We start from the raw sequence: 20,234 nt of genomic DNA, 5'->3' as shown, positions 1-20,234 counted from the left end.
AAGGAGATGATGCATCAAGAGTCTAAACTAAATAGAATGGAGAAAGGGAACCCTTCTCAACAATAAAGAGGGGCTAGTAATTATAAATAAACAATGAGAACAAGTTGATAATTATTCAAAATTTTAAGTTAAATGAAAAGGAGAGGGGTAATGTGTGCAAGTATTGTTTGATGATGAATAAAGGATAATAATGATGAAAATCAATGCTAGTAGGAAGATAAGGAATAATAAGCTTCAAAGATAAACAGAAAAGGAAAAGAGAAAGTTTTCTCAAGGACAAAGAGAGGCTATTATTATTGAAAATCATGAGAACAAGAGGATAATGTATTAGAAGTTGAATATATTCAGCCTAGATGGATAGTTGACCAAGATTGGATTATGGATTTTCTCCCTCTTAGTCTTGGTTTTGACTCTAAGGCATAGAATTGATGAATGGATTTGGCTTGTATATGGCTTAATCTTTCTTGTTCCATAATGAAAAACCTATATCATTGTAGGGATGTTCTAGACTTAAAATAGGAAGAAGTAAGTTGACTAAAAATAAGAAGGGTGTCTTAAAGAAATAGTACTAAATGATGATGAAGGACTAGAAAGGATAAAAATGAATGAGAACAATAGGAAAATAGATTCAAAGTTCAAGCTAAATGGAAAGGATGAGGGTATCTTATACAAGGAATTCTCAAAGATGAAGGGAGGCAAGTAATGTGAAAATCCTTGTGGCCCTCTAATATTTTGGAAGCAATTTTGTCCAAAGATTGTTGTGCCATTTGCATTCCTTACTTTATTCCTCCAACATCAAGCCAGTCCAACCATGGAATTAACTCCCAATTTTGAGACTTCCCACCAAGTGTGACATCTCCAAAAATAACTCTCTAATCTCCTTCTCACTATCATTCAAATGGTACTCATAAAATGACATGTCTAAGAGGATTCACCAAACACCAACCTCTATAATAGTTAAAAGAATCTTGCTCAAGTTAATGGCTCATTCCCCACAATGAATCTCTTCCCACACCAAATGTAGAGCATTAAGTTATCTTCTCCTCTAGAATGGGCGTGAAAGAATCTAGTCTTTTAGGGTTCATTTGGTTGTTGGAATATGAATTTGGAATTGAAATTTAAAATTTTGGATTTGGAATCCAGATTGAGGTTTTGAGGATTTGGTTTGTGATTGTTTGGTTCACCAAGAATTAATTATGAGAATACACATTTAATCCATTTGGTTGCACATTTTTGGAATTGGAATACCAACTAGAATAAACATTTTTAATTTTTAAATTTTTATAATGAATGAAATATTCTTTGACAGTTAAAGTAAAAGGAAATAATAAGTGATATCAACATTAGGCATATTTAATTTCACAACATATGGTAGTATTGATTGAAATAATACTCATCAATCAAAGGTGAATTTTTTTTTAATGTGCTAACAAAGACTAAAATAAAAGGAATATGAGCTATAGCTCTATGATGTCATCTTGTAGCTCCTTTCAATGTTGTTCTGTGAATTGTTATGTACCCAAAACTCTATCGTAATAGTTTAAGATCTTCTCCTTAGGAATTATACTCTATTTATGTATACACAATTTTTATTTTCATTGAATGCAACCGACTTATTTGATGTATACTAATGAAATGTATACTTAGACTGCACTGGATCTCATCATTGATTAAAGAATAATAACTTTAAATGCATATTATAGTGCACAAATTTTTGTGTTTAAAATGAATGGAGTAGGCAATGCACTAGGAGTGTTATGTGATAGTGAAGAATCACAACAACATTGACTCTTATATCTTTCTATCTTGTTCTTCAGGTTCATTTCTATAGCCTTTAAAGCCCAAATGAATATCACCTGATAGAGCCTTACACTAGCATTTATGAGAATATTCAATATGCTCCATTCTCCAAGACATGTTGAATTTGATCAATGTTGACTCTCATGACAATTTGGCAATGCAGTTTGAAGCTGTTAGTCTTGGAACTCAGGTAAAATATCATGGGATGCTGCCTAATCAAAGTCGTTGATCTCTAAACTTAGGAAAAATAGGTCAAAACTTGAAAAGGGTTTCATTTGAATTAATATGTAATCATCATTTTTGGAAAATTAGAATTAAAATCTAGGAATGGGAGCAATTTCACCTATTTAAATGGAAGAACAAATTATTGGTTTAGAGGGTAAATGAGGATACCAAGTTCTAATTTTTTTCAATTCCAATTCCAATTTCGTGCACCCAAACAATGGATTAGAAATTTTCAAAATTTACCTACACATTCACCATCAATCAAAGTTAATGAGGTGCTACAATAGATAGCTTTCCATTTCTTCATTGATGACTGCCTGCTAGTATCTCCCTCAATAGGAGTTTACAAAAATTAGGGATTAGGCGGTGCAGGCATCACCACAAATTCATTATCAATGCTATGAAAGATAATGTCATGCCCAAAATATAGGTCAAAAACACACTAACAATTTTATTTTTTATTTTTTATATTTTTTAGAGATAATACAATTAAACATAATACATGAGTATTCATATAGAATTACTTAACTTCCCCACACCCAAGTATAATTACAAAATTTAAGTATCAATCAAATGAAACTTTTATTAACATATGTTAAAACTTAAATTGTATAACTTAATATATATAAATCACCATGTTATATGATTAACCTCAATCAAATGAATAGGATTTCGAATGTAATGCATAAATTGAAATACCAGAAATATCATAAGCAAAAATATTACTCAATTTTTTTATATCAACAGACATGGTTCAGTTATTTCTCATTCATTTTATTGAACCACCTGATTCAAAGGCTCCATCGGAAAAGAACCAAAAAGAAAACCCGACATTGTTGCCACTACAACAAAAATTTTAAATACATATTACACCGTATTTCAATCTAAAAAATAATTGAATTTCAACAATCAAATTTAAATTTCCTTCATCGCCCTTAACAAGAGACCCATTTCATAATCTGCAATACATCGTTGAGATCGTGGAGAGAACGAAAAACTGACCAGGTGACAACAATCATAACAAGGAGACAAAATCAGACATTCATATCCATACTAGGTTTCACAAAAAGATTCAACATTGAATCAAAACTAGGGAAAGGTGGATTTTTCCAACAAGAGATGTCAGAAACAACACTAAAATAGATGCCCAATCAGGGCTATAACTCAAGAACTTTCGTTCTTCCATTCTTACATGCCAAAACTCATACGTGGTTTGTGCTGATAGGTAGGGGCCCATAACACCCTATGCTCTCTCCCTCTTCTTGTCCTGAGAAGAGACTCTACATTTTTGGAGTCCAACTAAAAAGACCTTTCTCGAAATTGGCCACTTTTGCCCTATCCAAGGGTGAGTAATGCCAAAACACCCATACAAGAAAACTTCAAAATTCAAACAAAAACATGAAAGAAAAGCATTCAAGAGAACATGGTTTCAATCCTTCCCAAGCATACCCAACTCACATACAAGCATACCATTAAACAACACAATAGCATAAGCATGAAACATCATGAGAAACATGAACAACATGAACAAGGAGATGATTAACTCCTACCTTCACAAAGAGGTTATGGTAAAATGAACAAATTGAGAAGAGCTTTTCCTTCCTTGCCTTCAATCTTCCAAGACTTATCTCTAAAAGTAGAGATTGGGTAACAACCAAAACTACTCCAAAAAGGGCCTCTAAATAAGATCCAAACTCAACCACCAAAAAGGGCAATAACTTTCCCCACTCACCTAAAAATCTAGAAGTTTCTAACTCAACCAAACCTAAGGTTAACCTCCAAGTGGAGTTGAGGTTATTCAACTCATGGTAACAACTTTCAATTTTAGCACAAAGGCAAAAATAGACTTTTTGAGTGACCTCAAAAGTCAACAAAAGGGGCTTAGGGGGTGAAAAATGCCCCCAACCCATACCCATACCCTTTGGGTATTAAGATTTCATGATTTTAGGCCTTAGGGATTAATTTGGGACCTCTCAAAAGCTAAGAATTTTTTTTAGGTCTTTCTAAGAACCTTCAAAATGCAGATTACTCACTAATCATGATTAGGGTAATTAACCTTGATTACTCACTGATCAGCAAACAGGGCACTAACCTAGTTTCACTTAGATCTTTTAGGTTACTTGGTTAACCCTAACTATCATGTTGGAATGCATAAATAGTTCACGAGTGTCAAGAGATACCATAAAAACACTATTACAAACATTACATTTAAAGATTACAAAATGATACATTCATTCAATCTACGATACAAATAAAAACATGAAAAAAGGGGTTTGCATCCTTTGTTGGATTCAACCTTGGTTTCCACAATCGGTACATAGGGTTCAATTTTTTCTCTCCATTAGATCTCCCAGCTAAAATATCCTACATAGTCATTGCACACATCAGTAGTTCAAGAAATCACATGCATATATGTATATAACGTATTAGGAAAATCACATAACTAAAATATCTATCTTTCAAATAATCAATTATTTAATTCATTTCTACTCACATTTAATCATCAGTAAATGCAAAATTGATATAACATAACTTATTCATTAATTCAGATTAGCATACTAGAATAATCATCGTTAGGCATGCATATACCTAACATTATAAACATCTCTAACTAAGGAATACTGAACTATCTAAAAGCATATAACCCAATCATCAAGGTACCATAATCAACATCATCATCATCAGATGAAAATACCTTGTATCATCTTTAGTGAAATTTTAATGTTTAAACAATCGAGACACTGTAGTAGTTCTCGAATCACTAAGCATTAAAACATGGATGTGTCAATTGCTCTCAATTTCATTAGGACATTCACAATATAAAAATTACTTCATATCCATTTAAATCTCCTATGACGATTTTAATAGAGAATTCATATTTGATAATTACATACAAGGAGGGTCCTTATATCCTCCCCCACTAGCCTTTGACTTCCTCTTGGAAGTCGCACAGCTAGAATGTTCATTCTATGTTAGACCTTGTCTGGGCTTAGACCAAAATTTACTCTTGTAAAAGTAATGATCAATAATTCATATACATACACACAAATGATAACATATTTGCCTAATTATTCTTACTAATAGTGAAGTTAATTATTCTTACTAATAGTGAAGTCCAATCCAAAACTCTGACATGGTTACATTTTTCTAGGGTCAACCACTTCTTAAAACATATTGGTCACATATAAATAACTTTCTACTCTAATATAAATATACCTATAGAGTCTCTAGTAATAATAATATAATAAGATATTATGAATTCACATACCCACTCATCAAGTGACAGTTATATGACACTCCCTCAAATGAGGTTTTCTTAAAATGTAACTTGGCTCTTAGTGTAGGGGTAGGGATAATGACATTCAGTTCACAAATCATTACAAAAATTGAACAAAAATAGAGCTCATAGAGAAAAGATTAAAAGAAAAAATTAAGAAACATTTAGAAACTAACACATTGATTCAAATGGTTACAAATTTATTTTCCATACTTTACAAATGAGAATGACAAATATAGAGAACCAAGAATGTAGGATAAATTTAAGATCCATACTTTAAATTAGTGAGACATAATTACCAAATAAGAAAAGATGATGAGGGTAATGATATCATAGTTGGATCGGGATAGTATTGAAAATTGTAGATTCATGCTATGCCAAAATCATAATCTAGGATCTAAATCATATCACTACAGACAAGTGCGGAATGACATGTCTTCTTTAAGGGATTCTCCTTCTAGAAAAATATATGATACAAAGAAATGGTGCATTTGATGATAAAATATCCTGTTGAAGTCATAGTTTAAAATATAGTAATTCACATATATGACACCCAAACATTGAGGGAGCATAGCCCCGCCTTGTAGAAGGAAGATGTAAAATAAGAAATGTGCCCCCACCTTGTAGAAGGAAAATTTAAAATAAGAAATGTGGAGTGGCCAAATAGGCATTCCAAATAATAATGGAATATTTACTGTTATAGATTAGGTACCATAAATAATTACCATTTTCCCTTCTATTTCATTGGAAAAAAATGAGTCCAATTAATTTCATTGCCAATACTGCTATGAGTACACATATGAAAATATATGAATGTGGGGAGAGATTATATGTGAAAAAAAAAAGGTGGGACATAGATGGAGGGAGGGAGAAAAAGATCAAGATAAATGTGAAAGAGAAGGATAAAGATATATGATCATATAAATGGGGGCAATATATTAGGAATAGAGAGGAATGGAGAGATAAAATAAACTAGATATATTGTTAGAAGAGGTTTGGTTGGAGAAATATGATGGTGTAGAGATTAAAAGGTATTGAAAGGGGGTGACTGAGAAGGATAGATAGAAAGAGAGAGAGTTTTTGAGAAATGGAGGGGAAGGTACAAGATATAGATAGAGATGAACATAGAGTGAGAGGATTAGAGAAAAAATGATAGATAAATATAGAGAGAGATCTAGAGGTAAAGAAATAAATGAATTTAGGGAGATACATAGTGAGAGATAGAGGGGAAGAGATAGAAAGAGAAATAGATGCTGAGATAGCTTGGTAAAGAGATAAGGAAATATAGAGAGGATGAGGGATAGTTTGGAAATGTGACAAATACTTTGTTCACATTCCATACATCTACAATGTACCCATTGCACATAAAGGTGTGATTGCTAGTATATATATAGTAGTGAAATAATCATCATGGTGGTTATTATAGTTGTTTCAGGAACACTACCATTGTAAGAATTATCCTCTTTTTGTGTATAACATGTGTAGCACTATTCCCTATTTTAAAAATAATTCCATCATAGTGGAGAAGTTTCCCTCATGAGAGTGCCTTATTTATTTTTCATTTGGATGAATAAGAAGCATCATATTCTTTTCAATGGAAAGCCATGTTAGATCCTCTAGAGATGATCCAATTGTAGACTAGACACATGGTAGGCTATCATAATTTTATTTGATGTCAACTTCCTTCTTTCTCTTAAAACTTTGTGGCTTTGACACATTATCCTATCTATTACAAACATGTCATGAAAAGTGCGACAAAGGAATCATCCGACTCTCGATGCATGTCAAAGTTCTACATGGTGTCATTGGTGAAGAAGATCCTTAGGTGGTCTTGATTTGGGAATAGTAGATATATCGTCATTTTGAAAAATTAGAGGGATCTTTATCTGCCAAGAAAGAACCTTTGAATTTTTTTTTCATAGGCCAGATTGCCTTATCTATTTCTATTTCACTTAGAGGATCTATTTCTAACTTTTAAAGTTCTATTGCATGATCTAACATGACTAGTATGTAAATTCATTGATTATCTTACTCATAAAATAAACATGTATGATTAAAACAACTATTTATTAGAGTTATTAACTATCAAATTTAATGAGAAAATTTTAACTATTTATTAATTGACTATAGATTAGTTATAAATATAGAAACATATTTGTAAAATTATGAAAACTAAATTATATATGGATGGATTGAATCATAAAATTATTGTATTCAAGTTTATTTGAAATGCTTCACTTGAAATGCAAATGATTAGAATTGAAATTTTTAGATAATTGATATATGACTCAAAAAAAGGAATGTAAATTATAATACACACATTTGCCACATACAATGATGTATATATACACATAGGGAGTACTAAAAATAATTTTTTTGATATGCTAACATCCAACATAAGTACTATAACAATCACAAATTATAACATTATAATATGCATTAAATAGACATTCTTATATGATATATTGCACTTCAAATGTGATTGATAAAATAGAAAATTTGAAATAATTGATAGGTGGCTCAAAGCAAGAAGTTTTAGATATATATAAACATTTTAATGACATCCATACATAACTACTACAACAACACCAGGTTGCTACGTAATTATTTTCATGTTGAAATAGACTATTGTTCTAACATATGCTTACTAAAAGTAAGAGTTTCACATAGAAATAGATTATTTCCCTTACACTCATTTTACTAAATACAATACCATATTCTATACCAAAGGAAGTGAAGAGTAAATCAAGGGCAAGTGGGCAACCTCAAGGTAGGAAAGGCAAGAAGATCATGTTTTCTGGGCATGGTGATGCCAAATTTTTCAGTCATGTCTAACTCTCCGTCCACATGCCAGTCAAAACAGTGCATGAAGTGAGCGATGGTAAGCCTAACAGTGTTGAATGCCATGGTAACTCCAGGACATCCTCGACGTCCTGCTCCAAAGGGAACCATATCAAAAAAATCCTTGTCTTTTAGAAAGTCAACATCTTTACTCATGAATCTTTCTGGTTTGAATTCTAGTGGATCTTTCCACACAATGGGATCTCTTGCCAAAGCCCACTCATTGATGATAATCCTACTTCCCTCAGGAATGAAGTAGCCCTCAATAGTGGAAGCTTGTGTTGACTCATGGGGAAGTAATAAAGGTGATGGTGGATACAACCTCAATGTCTCTTTAACCACACACCCAAGATATTCCATGCTTTCAAGATCACTACGTTTTACCGCCCTCTCTCTTCCTACAATGCCTTCAATTTCCTCCTGCACTTTCTTCGCCACGCGAGGGTTTCCAATTATTAAGCTCATCGCCCATCCTAATGTAGTGGCTGATGTATCCACTCCACCCACAAAAAAATCCTGAAAACACAACCATTCAAATGCATAAATTTACAAAAGTTCTGAGGACCATACTAGAGATGAGAATAAAAAAGAACTAGTTAGGGTTTAATGAATGAGGAGAGAATCTATATTAGTAGGAACAAGGACATCTTACAAAGAGCCATATGAAAGATGAGAATCGACAAGAACTAGTGAGCAACGAATAAGAAGAGAAGCTATATATTAGTAGGGTAGGGGCATCATACAAAAACCATGGCCTTGATGTGTTCAGCAGTCATAGTGATGGAGTCATTGGCCTGCATCTCCAAGAGGGCATCAATGACATCCTCTTTCTTCTTCTTGTCAAGCATTAATGAAGGCTTTGTCCTCCTCTCCTCGTGGTCCTCTAATATTTTGGAAGCAACTTTGTCGAAGGATTGTTGTCCCCTTCGCATGGCCCTCTTTACTCCTCCCAAATCGAGCCAGTCCAACCATGGAATAAACTCCCCAATGTTGAGACATCCCGCCAAGTGCGACAACTCCAGAATCAACTCTTTGATCTGCTTCCCGGTCTCATTCAAACGGTACTCCTCAGATGACATGCCGGAGAGGATTCTCCACACGTGCGCCTCTATAACGGCCACAACAATCTCGCTCAGATTAACGGCTCGTTCCCCACAACGGCTCTCCTTCCACACAAAACGCAGAGCGTAAGTTAGCTCCTCCTCTAGAATGGGTGTGAAACACTCTACTCTCTTGGCACTGAACAACTCCACCATGCACAACTTCTTCATCTGCCTCCAGTAAGCTCCATAAGATGTGAAAGCCACGTCCTTGTAGTCATAGGCGAAGTACTTTCCCGCAGATGTTTTGGGTCGACTGGCAAAGATTGAATCTTGGGTTTTCAATATCACTTTTGCCATGGCGGAAGAAGAAACTACAATTGTTGGAACAGAACCCATTCTTAATGAGAAGATGGGTCCATACTTGTTAGCAAAATGTGAGAGATTGAGGTGGGGAAGCCTTCCCAACTGGAACAAGTTTCCCACAATAGGCCAGGGGGTTGGCCCCGGGGGCAATCTTGATGATGCACCTTTTCTCTGCCTCCTGTGGAAGAAAATCCACAGCACCACCAGAATTGCAGCAATGGCGGAGGTGAATTCAGGAGCTTTTGCATTTTGAAACAACTTGGGATAATCCATTTTGGAAGGAGATGAGAGGAGTGCGTTTCACTGCTTCATGCGCTGCTTTTATATATATCACAATCTGATTTGGATCAAGAACACGTGATTTGGATCAAGAACACGTTGTTGGACCAAGACGATGAGAGGGAAAGCGCCCAAAATGTCTTCGACGCCCAAAATGTCTTCCTCCTTTGTTGAAACAATTGTGCCATTTTTTATGATGGTGAAGCAAGTGTTTTCCGCTGCTTGATGTCACGCGCCGAAGAATTGAAGCCAATGCCCGAGATTAGACTAAGATGCAAAAGATGTCACGCGCCGAAGAATTGACTCTCAAAGTTTTACAAAATGCAATGTTGATCTTTTAAAAAATTAGAAAAACTGCGCCATGGTGCTTGCAGAATGATGCCCCTGTCCCACTATTCTATATGACGAGCCCATTAGAATAGTAAGGCTGGTGCATGCAGAGGCAGGGAGAGTCTACGTTCCTCCAACCAGAGGGAAGGAAGGTAGCTCTCGCTATTCTGGAGGACCCCAATCCAACTATAGTTAGTAAATTAGGAGGCATTTCCCACCTTTGGCAGCTCGGTGCAGTTGAAAACACAATAGATTTATTCTAAATTTTTCAATATTTACTCTTTATGATCAATATATTATAGATCAGCCTTAAACATCACACACTAAAGTTTGACTTCCTTGTTCTCGGTCGGGTTGTTATTATATTCAGTGTCTTTCTTCCTTTACCCAAATTTATTTTTGCAGCAAACAAAAGACATGATGGGATTGTATACCCTGATAAAGAAAATTTACTAGGCATCCATCAAAGCATAACAAAAGGGCAAATACTGTGGTAGACATGTCTATCAAATATATACGGATAGATGAGCCGTATGAATAATTTGACCAGATTATTTAAAGTTATATGACAGCATATGTACAAAATACATTTGTTGAAAAAGATTCAGCACTTTCAACCAAATAAGATTTCTCATTGTAAGCCCTAACACCACAACCTTTTTCAGTATCTTCTGAGTCCCTAGGAAAGTGAGAGCTTTATAAAAAGGCATGGACAAATTGTCGCAAATGTAGTGGCTGTATCTACCATGTGAGACATGTATGCAAAATGTATAATGTTCAACACTATAGGTAACTAAATTGCTCAAAGAAATTTGATAGAGTGCCTTATTTCATAGTTTGGTGTTCTTGTTTAGAATTTATTATTTCCCTCAAAATATATTATGAGTCTAAATTTGATTAAACATACCAAATATTTCCAAAATTTTGAACCATCTGCTTTGGCAGCCATGTTTGCTTGTTGTGGTCTCATGTTCCTCGGCTGCTAAAAGATTTTTTTTTAAAATATTTAAATATTTAATTATTTTGTCAATGTTATATAATAATTTATCATCAAGAAAGCATTTATGTGTTCATATGAAATAACGAGCACTTGCATGGTTTTGTGGATGCAACAATAAGCCAATAGGAGATTTAGTTTTCACCCGTAAAATGAAATGTCACACGAAAAATAACATGCATCTTGAATTTGATTGGTGAAAGTTCTTACAATGTATATGTTCATTTAATTTTATATTTTGTTTCAATGTACATGATTACAACATCTTGTGTTTAACTTTGGCTATACAATTCCTCTTAAAATAATAAATGACACAAAATTTTAGTTTATAAACTATGCAATTACTCTTGACATAATAAACGATACTAAATTTTGGTTTTACAAACTATGAGTACAATGAGTGGTAAGGATTAAAAATTCAAAGTTATATGATAAACCTCAATTTAAATGCAAGAAGTATAGTGGTTAGAGTTTATGAAAAAATGTCTTAAGATAATGTATAAAACAATTTCACTCAATAAGAAACCAGAAATAGGTCACAAAAATAATTAATCAATCATTGCAACAATCCAAAGATTTGAAAAAAATAATCCAAATAAGAGACAACAAATTAAAAATGATAATATAAATTTTAGACTCTACACTCTCAATCAATTATAAAATGAATAAAATTAATTAAAAAATCTATGTCAAAATTTAATATGATTTATAAATTTTTTTAATTTCTTTAAATTACAGTACTAATTTATTTAATTTCTATTATAAATTATGTAAAAATTTTAAGTTGATATTATAAATTATCATTTAAAATTTTTAAATTGATATTATAAATTATGTAAATTTTTTAAGTTGATATTATAAATTATCATTTAAAATTTTTAAATTGATATTATAAATTATCGTGAAGATATATATCTTAAGATCTAAGATTTGTTATCTTGATTTATTTATTTTGTTGAAATAAATCATTATATAAGAAAAATATATAGTAGTCATCTTAGATTATTATTTTTTAAACAAAATTAAAAAGAAACAAATAGAAATTAGATTACAAAATCACTTTTAATATTAAACTTCGTGATTCTATTTTTTATTATAATTTCTATATAAGATAATATTATTTGTAGATTTTTGAGGTTTTAGTATAATTTAACTAACTAAAACCTATAGAATATCATTTTAATTTTATAAAATAATTAAGTATAACAATATTTCTAATACTTACAAATTATTCATTACAAATTCTAAAATTAAATTAAATTTTATTTGTTTTATAATTTTTTTATTTTTAAAATCACCAACTATTTTTAAACTTTTGCAACTTCAATTTTTTTTTTCATAAAAAAAATGATATTCTATAAAAAAAAAATCACAATTATGAGGAAAAGAATCTTCTTGTCCAAAAATTACATTTTTTAAATGTTATTTTGCTGATTTTCCACATATAAATGATGTACAAAGTGGAGAGAGCTTTAACTTATTTCTAACTTATTTTATATTAAATAAGGACAAACATTCTATTCCACGTTGAATGAGATAATTTATTTTTATAAATAATGTTCAAATAAAAGTCATCAAATTTGAAGGTAGAAAATAGAAATTCAAGTTAGAATTAGAAACAAAAATTATAAGTGTGATAAGTAGAAACATAGAAATTAAAAATCATTAAGAAAAGGAAAAATTTGTTCTCATGAAACATCTATCAAAATTTAAAAAATCTATCAAAATAAGATCTAAACAACTCTTCATTATAATAAGTACTTTATGAAAAGTAAAGACAATAAAAGATTTAACAATTAATCTATTATATATATGAAATTCTTACTAGAGTAATATGACATGCTAATATATATGCTGAAAATATAATATTGTGCATATGTTTTAGATTACTAAACTTGCTTGATTGAAGTATATATTATATTAATGAAATTAAAAAAATATACAATTAAGTTTTACACAACTTAAATAAGAGAATCAATTCAAAGATAAAAACCTATAATATCTTTTGATTCAACAATAATGAAGAATTTTTTTTTAAATGGATAGATTATGGACATGGTTGTCAAGGGTGGGGATAACTTTAACAATCACATTAACAATCACAGCTACTAGAAACCCAAAAGATATGATAAATATTTCTACCAATTATAGTATAAATTTCTCCTAAGTTCAAAATAGATTCATTGTTCTGAAAGTGATAATTTTGATCAGTTAATTATACAACATCAAAGTTTTGAATACTACAATTTAAATTCCAAATCTTAAGAAACAACCATTATGTCTAAATTTGAAATATGAAGTACATACATCTATTTTTGTAATTTTTATTAAATTTAAAAAAAATTCACTCTCACAAATGGAGAAGAAGATTAAAAATAAAGTCAACTTTGATAAAAATGTAACTCTATATTGTTACATAACATATTGCAAGAAAAAGTTGGCAACACATTAATGCTAGAAAATTGAAATGGCAATGAGAGGTTTATAATAGGGGAAAATAAAAATAGTGAAGACAAGGAAGAAAAAGAAAAATGATTATGCAACAAAGATGAAATTCATAAATCTACACAATTTAAGTTAAATACCCATAATACAAGATTATTATTATAGCTTCAAAAGTGATCTGCATGTAAGGATCCCCATTATTAATTTGATTTTTGGCAAGCTCATACTCACATGCATCTTGAAATCAAATTAAAGTTTTCCAAATAAAGATTTATAAATTTCTCTAGGAAAGAAATATTAAAAAGTGGTGACATGCTAATTTAGAAATGATTTATGCCAATTTAAAGAATAGTAATAAATAGGAATAGAAAGAATTTTAAATTAAAAAAATTAAAGTAATTCCAAAGAGTTCAAAATTGCCGGAAATAAATTTTCTCCATTGGGGCTGACAAATTTTCTGATTAAAATTTGTAAAATCTCAGAGGAAAGCTCCCACGTATAAGCCTATTGACTTAAAAATACTCCATATAGTTTGGACATTAAATTCCTCATGTTCATCTTCTTTAAAATCACACTCTTCATGATCTCTTTAGTTATGATGAAGATCTTCTTTACCGTTCATATTTTCAATGACAAAAATTTATCATAACTTAAACAACCAGCAATCAAAAAAATTCATGTGGCTTGTCAATGCTTTTGAATACATGTCTTAAAATTATTTTATCTTGTATCCTAGAATGGTATCCTAAGCTCCCATTTTATCTTTTTCTAGGAGGACACTGTTAAAGATTTGGTAGCCTGGCTGTCCACTAAATGATCCCATGTGACTCAAAATAAGTTGCACCCTTGCTCTAATTGTTAGTGACAGCAAGTTTAGTAAGAAAAACCATTAACAAGATGACAATAAGAGAAGGAAAAAACTAACAATACAACTCATAGAAAAGTTTGATGCATCTTTTGTTGGTGTTAGAGAAAACCCAAATACTAGTTATATTGTGTAGTGGTTATTAGACAAAACCCTATATTTAAAGATATTCAAAACATAATGCTAATTTCATAGGAAGGTAATCAATTTGGTAAATGTAAAATATACATTTAATCTTACAATTAAAGATAAACAAAACAACGTATAAATACCTTTTATATTTAAAAATCTAGGATTTGATGTGCTTCAAGATGATTGTCTAAGATATGATGTCATAATATGTCTTATATGATGTTGGGTACATTTTAGTTATTATTTTCATTATTATATACTTATAATAATTGGGAAATGATTTATACATATTTGGGTTTGGGGATTATGGATTTTAATTCCATAGTTAATATGTTCATTTGGATTTATGAGTATTTTGCCTCTATGTTGAGGATATTTGTTATTTAATTTCAATTGATATATATGCTCCAATAATGAATAATGATTATATAAATGAATTAAATTAGATTCTTTACCATGCCACTATTTACCCTTGTGTGCTTTTTCTATTATATACATATTGTGCATCTACACTTGTTGTTTTCTTATTTACTGAACATACATCTATATCCCTGTTAATGACACCAAGAGATAATGATTTCATTTGTTCATGCTAAGTAAATGGCATCCTTGTATGAGTGGCATATCTATCTAGTTATTATTACTAACCCTCTTGTAATTGGTAAGTCTAGGTTCATAATCCATTTGTGGTTAGACCTATGAGTGTGTATGTGCATTGATGGTTTCATAGTTACCACATAGATTACTAATTTAAATGCTTATTTAATTTACACCATAGACACCTTCATAGCTACTAAAACAATGACATGAACCATTCATAGAAAAATCCTCTCCCTCTATCGTAGAACTCCCTCATGTCAAAGTAGTTTGGCCTCTCATTGAGGATAAACTATCAATACAATTTTCTTTAAAAATTCAATGGACCCTCATAATGTTGGAATAATTTAGAATAACTGGAGTTGCGGGGGGGGGGATGGGTGAGTGAATTAGTTATCCAAGGTCCAAATGTACAAATAAAACTTTTCAGTACTAGAACTTATTCTTATGCATGCTTTGATCATTCAATATATTAAATATATGCATATTGTTGTTGTATGTCAAAATAACTTTGTAGAAATGTAAACATGCAATATCACACAATCAATCACACATTTTGACACAAGGATTTTACATGGAAACTATTAAATGTGACCTAGTTAAAGGATTCAAATCACCCTATTAAGAGCAAGTCTTGTTAGAGGACATTAAAACATTTTATTAGAATGTCACATTGTTAAAGGATTTACTAATGAATGTTAGGTCAACCTTACTCCAAAGGATTTATCCAAGATGATACAATTGTTAGAGAATAACAACAAGACTTGATCTAGTAACAATAACAAATCACTTATGACAGATCCGATATTTGCCTCCAAACAATGTTTAAATTACGCTCGCATATGCATTGGGGTGAGTGAAGGAACAGACATGCCTGAGTTCATTGCTCTTCACTCTAAACTAAGGGTGCATAAGTAGAAAATCATTTATGAAACCATCCCTTTTGCATGCTTCCTTTGCTTGAAGGCAGGTCATAAAGCCCACCAGTGCCCCACTGCGGTAAAGAAGCTGCCCACAGAACTAGTCACCTCTGACCAAGCCAAGAAGCAATCTTGCCCCTCCGATAAGGGCAAGATGAAGTTTCTCTAGAGGCGCAAACTTTCTATGGTGCATGCGAGGAAGGCCGTCATCCAGAAGGATAAAGCCTCAAAGGATATCCCTAAGATGGTCTCTCCCAAGGAGCAGGCAAGTGCTACTCCCCTCGAGAAGAGTCCTACCTCAGAGATGCTAGTATTAGCCTTGAAGGAGGGTCTAAAGATGTAGGCAAGTCCCCACTCCCAAGCCATGGGACTAGCAGAGGAGCTAGCTCCACCTTTGGAAGCAACAAAGAAACTTGTTTTTGTAGTGGATCATGTACGACTTACGAAAGCTACTTAGCAGCTTAGTTTGGGGCAGGAAGCCCTGGCCCATATTATTCCAGAAGCAAAGGAGAGCCAGCATAAACTTTCCCATAAGCTCACAGATGCCCAGACCCATTTAGGGTTGAAGGGGGGAGAATCTACTATTCCCAAAGGGTTGGAGGCCAAGCTCCATCTTCACATTAAAAACATAGATCCAAACCAGATCGCTCAATGGGAAGGTCAGTTAGAAAGTAGTGCGATGGTAAGCCTACATGACTGGTGCATGGTAAAGAAGAAAAAGAAGAAGCAAAAGAACCAAAACAAAGTCTGCCCTCCATTATCTCCAGCGTCTACCAGAAGTAGGGTCAAAGCTAACATTGGGATAACCCCTAAGGGAGTAGGAAGAAAGAGCTCTAATCAGCTACTACAAGAAGAAACAAAAAGGAACCTAGCAGATGGGAACCAAAGAACCATCAAGGATTTCTTAGGTAGTAAGAAATGGAAGTCATTTCATGGAATATAAGGGGCCTAAATGGGGCTCATAAACATGATTTAGTCAGAAATATGATTAGAGACCATAGACCTAATTTTCTGATGTTACAAGAGACTAAGATGAAAAGGGACCTGGTTAAGAGGATATCCTTCAATAAAGATTTTAGCTGTATAGCCTCGAATTTGAAAGGTGCTTCTGGAGGAGTACTAATCCTGTATAACTCCAAGGCCTTCAAGCTATCTACTCTTTTCAGCACTCACAATGCTCTTCTGTGTGAGGTCTCTCACATCCTTAGCAATCATTCCTAGCTTATCCTAAACCTGTATGCCCCCAACACCAAGAAGGATAGAAAAAGTTTCTAGATCAAGCTCCTCAACATCCTTTCAAATTGCAGTGTTAATAAAGATATCTTCATGGGGAACATCAACACGCCTCTCTTTAATGCTGAAAAATGGGGGGGTCTTGCCTCGGATCAGGACAATATGTGTGACCTGGCTTTGTTCATTCAAAATCTTTCCTTCTTGGATATGGACCTTCAAGGGGGTAGTTTCACTTGGTCTAACAGGAGAGTGGGGGGAGACAACATTTAGGTTCACCTTGACATAGCCCTAATTTCTTTTGGATTGCTTCTTTCCCATACTTGCAGATTATCCCTCCTCCCTAGGGTGGGTTCTAATCACTCCTCGATTTCTCTCTTTGTTTCCCCTCTGTCTAGAAAGAAGGCCTTCCCTTTTTGCTTTGAGAAAATGTGGCTTTCCCATCCAATGCTAGAAGGAAAAATCTCTTCTTGGTGGAACTTTGAGGTTGACGGTACTACTATGTATAGAGTTGCCCAGAAGTTGAAAAATGTGAAAAGGAACATTAAATCTTGGAATAAAATTGACTTTGGCCACATTTTCTAGGAGAAAGATGAGAAAACTGATCAGCTCAATTCTATCTAGGAAGAAATCCAACTCTCTGGATACAATGCTCACAACAGGCAGGAGGAAATGGTAATCCTCTCAGACTTGCACAACATCATATCTAAGGAAGAGCTATATTGGAAACAAAGATCTAGAGTCAGCTGGTTGAAAGAAGGAGATTGTAACACCATATTTTTTCACCTGACCACCCTTAAGCATCGAGCTAGTAATAGGATATCTAATATAAAAAAGGGCCAGGTTCTAGTTTCTAAGGAAGAAGAAATAGCTAAGGAAGCTATTTGCTACTTCTCGCTCCTCACTATTGATCCCTCCCTCTTTGTGTTTGATCAAGAGGATATCTTGGCAGCCATCTCCCCCTTGCTACAAGATCATCATAATTCCATGCTGAAAGCTATACCCACCTTGGAGAAAATTCACCAGACCCTCTTCTCCCTATCGGGGGATAAAGCTCCAAGCCTAGATGGTTTCCCTACCTTTTTCTTTTAGACTTATTGGAATGTGGTTAAGAAGGATGAGGTTAAGGTGGTTCAAGAATTCTTTGGGGCTAGGAATCTGCTCAAAGAACTTAATGTTACTTTTCTTGTCCTCATCCCCAAGACTTTGAGAGCTGACTCTTTGGACAAATTCAGGCCCATTAGCCTCTGCAATTCTTTCTACAAGATTATGTCCAAGGTTCTCACTTCAAGACTCCTCAACATTCTTCCCCTGATCATTTCACCCCAGCAAACTGGCTTTGTCCTCCATAGGAAGATCCTTGATTCCATCGTTTTGGTTCACAAAGTCATTCACTCTCTTGAGGCAGGCAACAAGGAAGGTTTCCTTCTCAAACTGGACTTGTCTAAAGCTTACGATAGGGTCGACTGGAATTTCCTCTTTGTTTTCCTTTGGGCCTTTGGTCTCGATGCTCATGTTTGTAAGCTCATCTCTCAGCTAGTGTCTTCTCCCTCTTTATCTATTCTAGTTAATGGTATCCCCACTCCCTTGTTCTCCCCCTCAAGGGGTTTAAGGCAGGGTGACCCCATTTCTCCTATCCTTTTCATCATCTTGGTGGAATGCCTGGGCAGAATCATCTAGAAGAAAATCTAGGACAGGGTTTTAAAAGGCCTTAGGCCTTCTTCGGCGCCCTCTACTTTCACCCACTAGCAATTTTTGGATGACACTATCTTGGAGGGCGAAGCCTTTGTCTGGGAGGCTAGGACTTTCAAAAGCATTCTAAATTCCTACACTAGGGGCTCAGGATAGGCTATCAATCTAGATAAGAGTTCAATTTTCTTCCTCAATACCCCTCTGGAGAGGTAGAGGAAAATTGCTCGCCTCCTAATATGTGGCATCGGATCCCTTCCAGTGACTTATCTTGCACTACCTCTTGGATCAAAACCTTTGGATTCCTTTTGGATTAGCATTATAGATAATTTCAATAGGAAACTTGCAGGTTGGAAAGGGGCCACCCTCAGTCAAGCTAGTAAATGCTCCCTGGTTAACTCTATTCTCCAGAACCTCCCTACCTATGCCCTCAGTCTTTTCAGGATTTCGATTAAGTTTGCGAAAAGTTTGGAGAGAATTCAGAGAAATTTTCTTTGGATAGGGACTGATGACCACAAGAGATACCACCTGTTTGCCTGGGACTTAGTCTACTAGCCCAAAAGCCAGGGTGGTCTTGGTATTAGAAAAATTTATCACCTCAATCAATCCCTTTTAGCTAAACATCCTCGACGCATCTTCCAAAGCATAGGCGTTTGGAGGGATATTATGGCTGAGAAATATTTGGGTAGACTATCTCTTAACTCCATATTTCAAGGGGCTGAGCTGCCGATGGGGTCCCATATTTAGAATGGAATCTTGAAGGCCCTCCCCCTTGCTAAATCCAAGGAAAGATAGAAAGTTGGAATGGGAGACAAAATATTTTTTTGGCAGGATACCTGGCTGTGTCAGGAACCCCTCGTTAATCGCCCCATATATTATAGGTGGGCTGATCAGTGTATTGGCAGATACGATTTGATGGTAAGGAACTAAAAAAATGGTAATGAATGGCACAATCTGGCTGAACTTTCATAGGACCTCAAGTTTTTAATGTCTTCTTTGAATGCCATCTTCATCAACTAGAATGGCAACTCTTTAGTTTGGGGAGATTCTTCAAGGGGCCTTTACTCTATGGCCACTGGTTATCTATCCCTTGTGAGTAAAGAGGAGAAACCTACCTGGGCCAAAGCCTGGATCCTTGGGCTTACACCTAAGATAAACATTTTCTTCTGGATCCTCCTTCAAGATAAAATCCCCACCTAGG

The 20,234-nt window shown here is 33.8% G+C and overlaps 1 protein-coding gene across 1 annotated transcript; it reads right to left on the bottom strand.

Annotated features, from left to right (window-relative positions):
• Positions 1-7,818: 7,818 nt before the first annotated feature.
• On the bottom strand, positions 7,819-9,851 carry LOC149562474 (cytochrome P450 750A1-like). The gene is made up of 2 exons (XM_089825955.1): positions 8,887-9,851; positions 7,819-8,659 (listed from the first exon to the last, which is right to left on the bottom strand). The coding sequence occupies exons 1-2, from the start codon at positions 9,820-9,822 to the stop codon at positions 8,048-8,050; spliced, it is 1,548 nt and encodes a 515-aa protein (XP_089682081.1). The 5' UTR covers positions 9,823-9,851; the 3' UTR covers positions 7,819-8,047.
• Positions 9,852-20,234: the final 10,383 nt, after the last annotated feature.

This window comes from Cupressus sempervirens, chromosome 4 (assembly GCF_028749045.1).
Source record: "Cupressus sempervirens isolate cs-2001-9-10 chromosome 4, ASM2874904v1, whole genome shotgun sequence".
Lineage (NCBI taxonomy): Eukaryota > Viridiplantae > Streptophyta > Pinopsida > Cupressales > Cupressaceae > Cupressus > Cupressus sempervirens.
The sequence above is the reverse complement of the archived record's forward strand: the minus strand, read 5'-3'. Positions and strand labels throughout refer to the sequence as shown.

Bases quoted from the DNA above. Each gene is read 5' to 3' on its own strand.
- LOC149562474 (XM_089825955.1), bottom strand. From the start codon at position 9,822: ATGGATTATCCCAAGTTGTTTCAAAATGCAAAAGCTCCTGAATTCACC. The intron at 8,660-8,886 runs GTATGATGCCCC...TTGTGTTTTCAG, and splicing joins ACATCAAGGCCATGGTTTTT to GATTTTTTTGTGGGTGGAGT.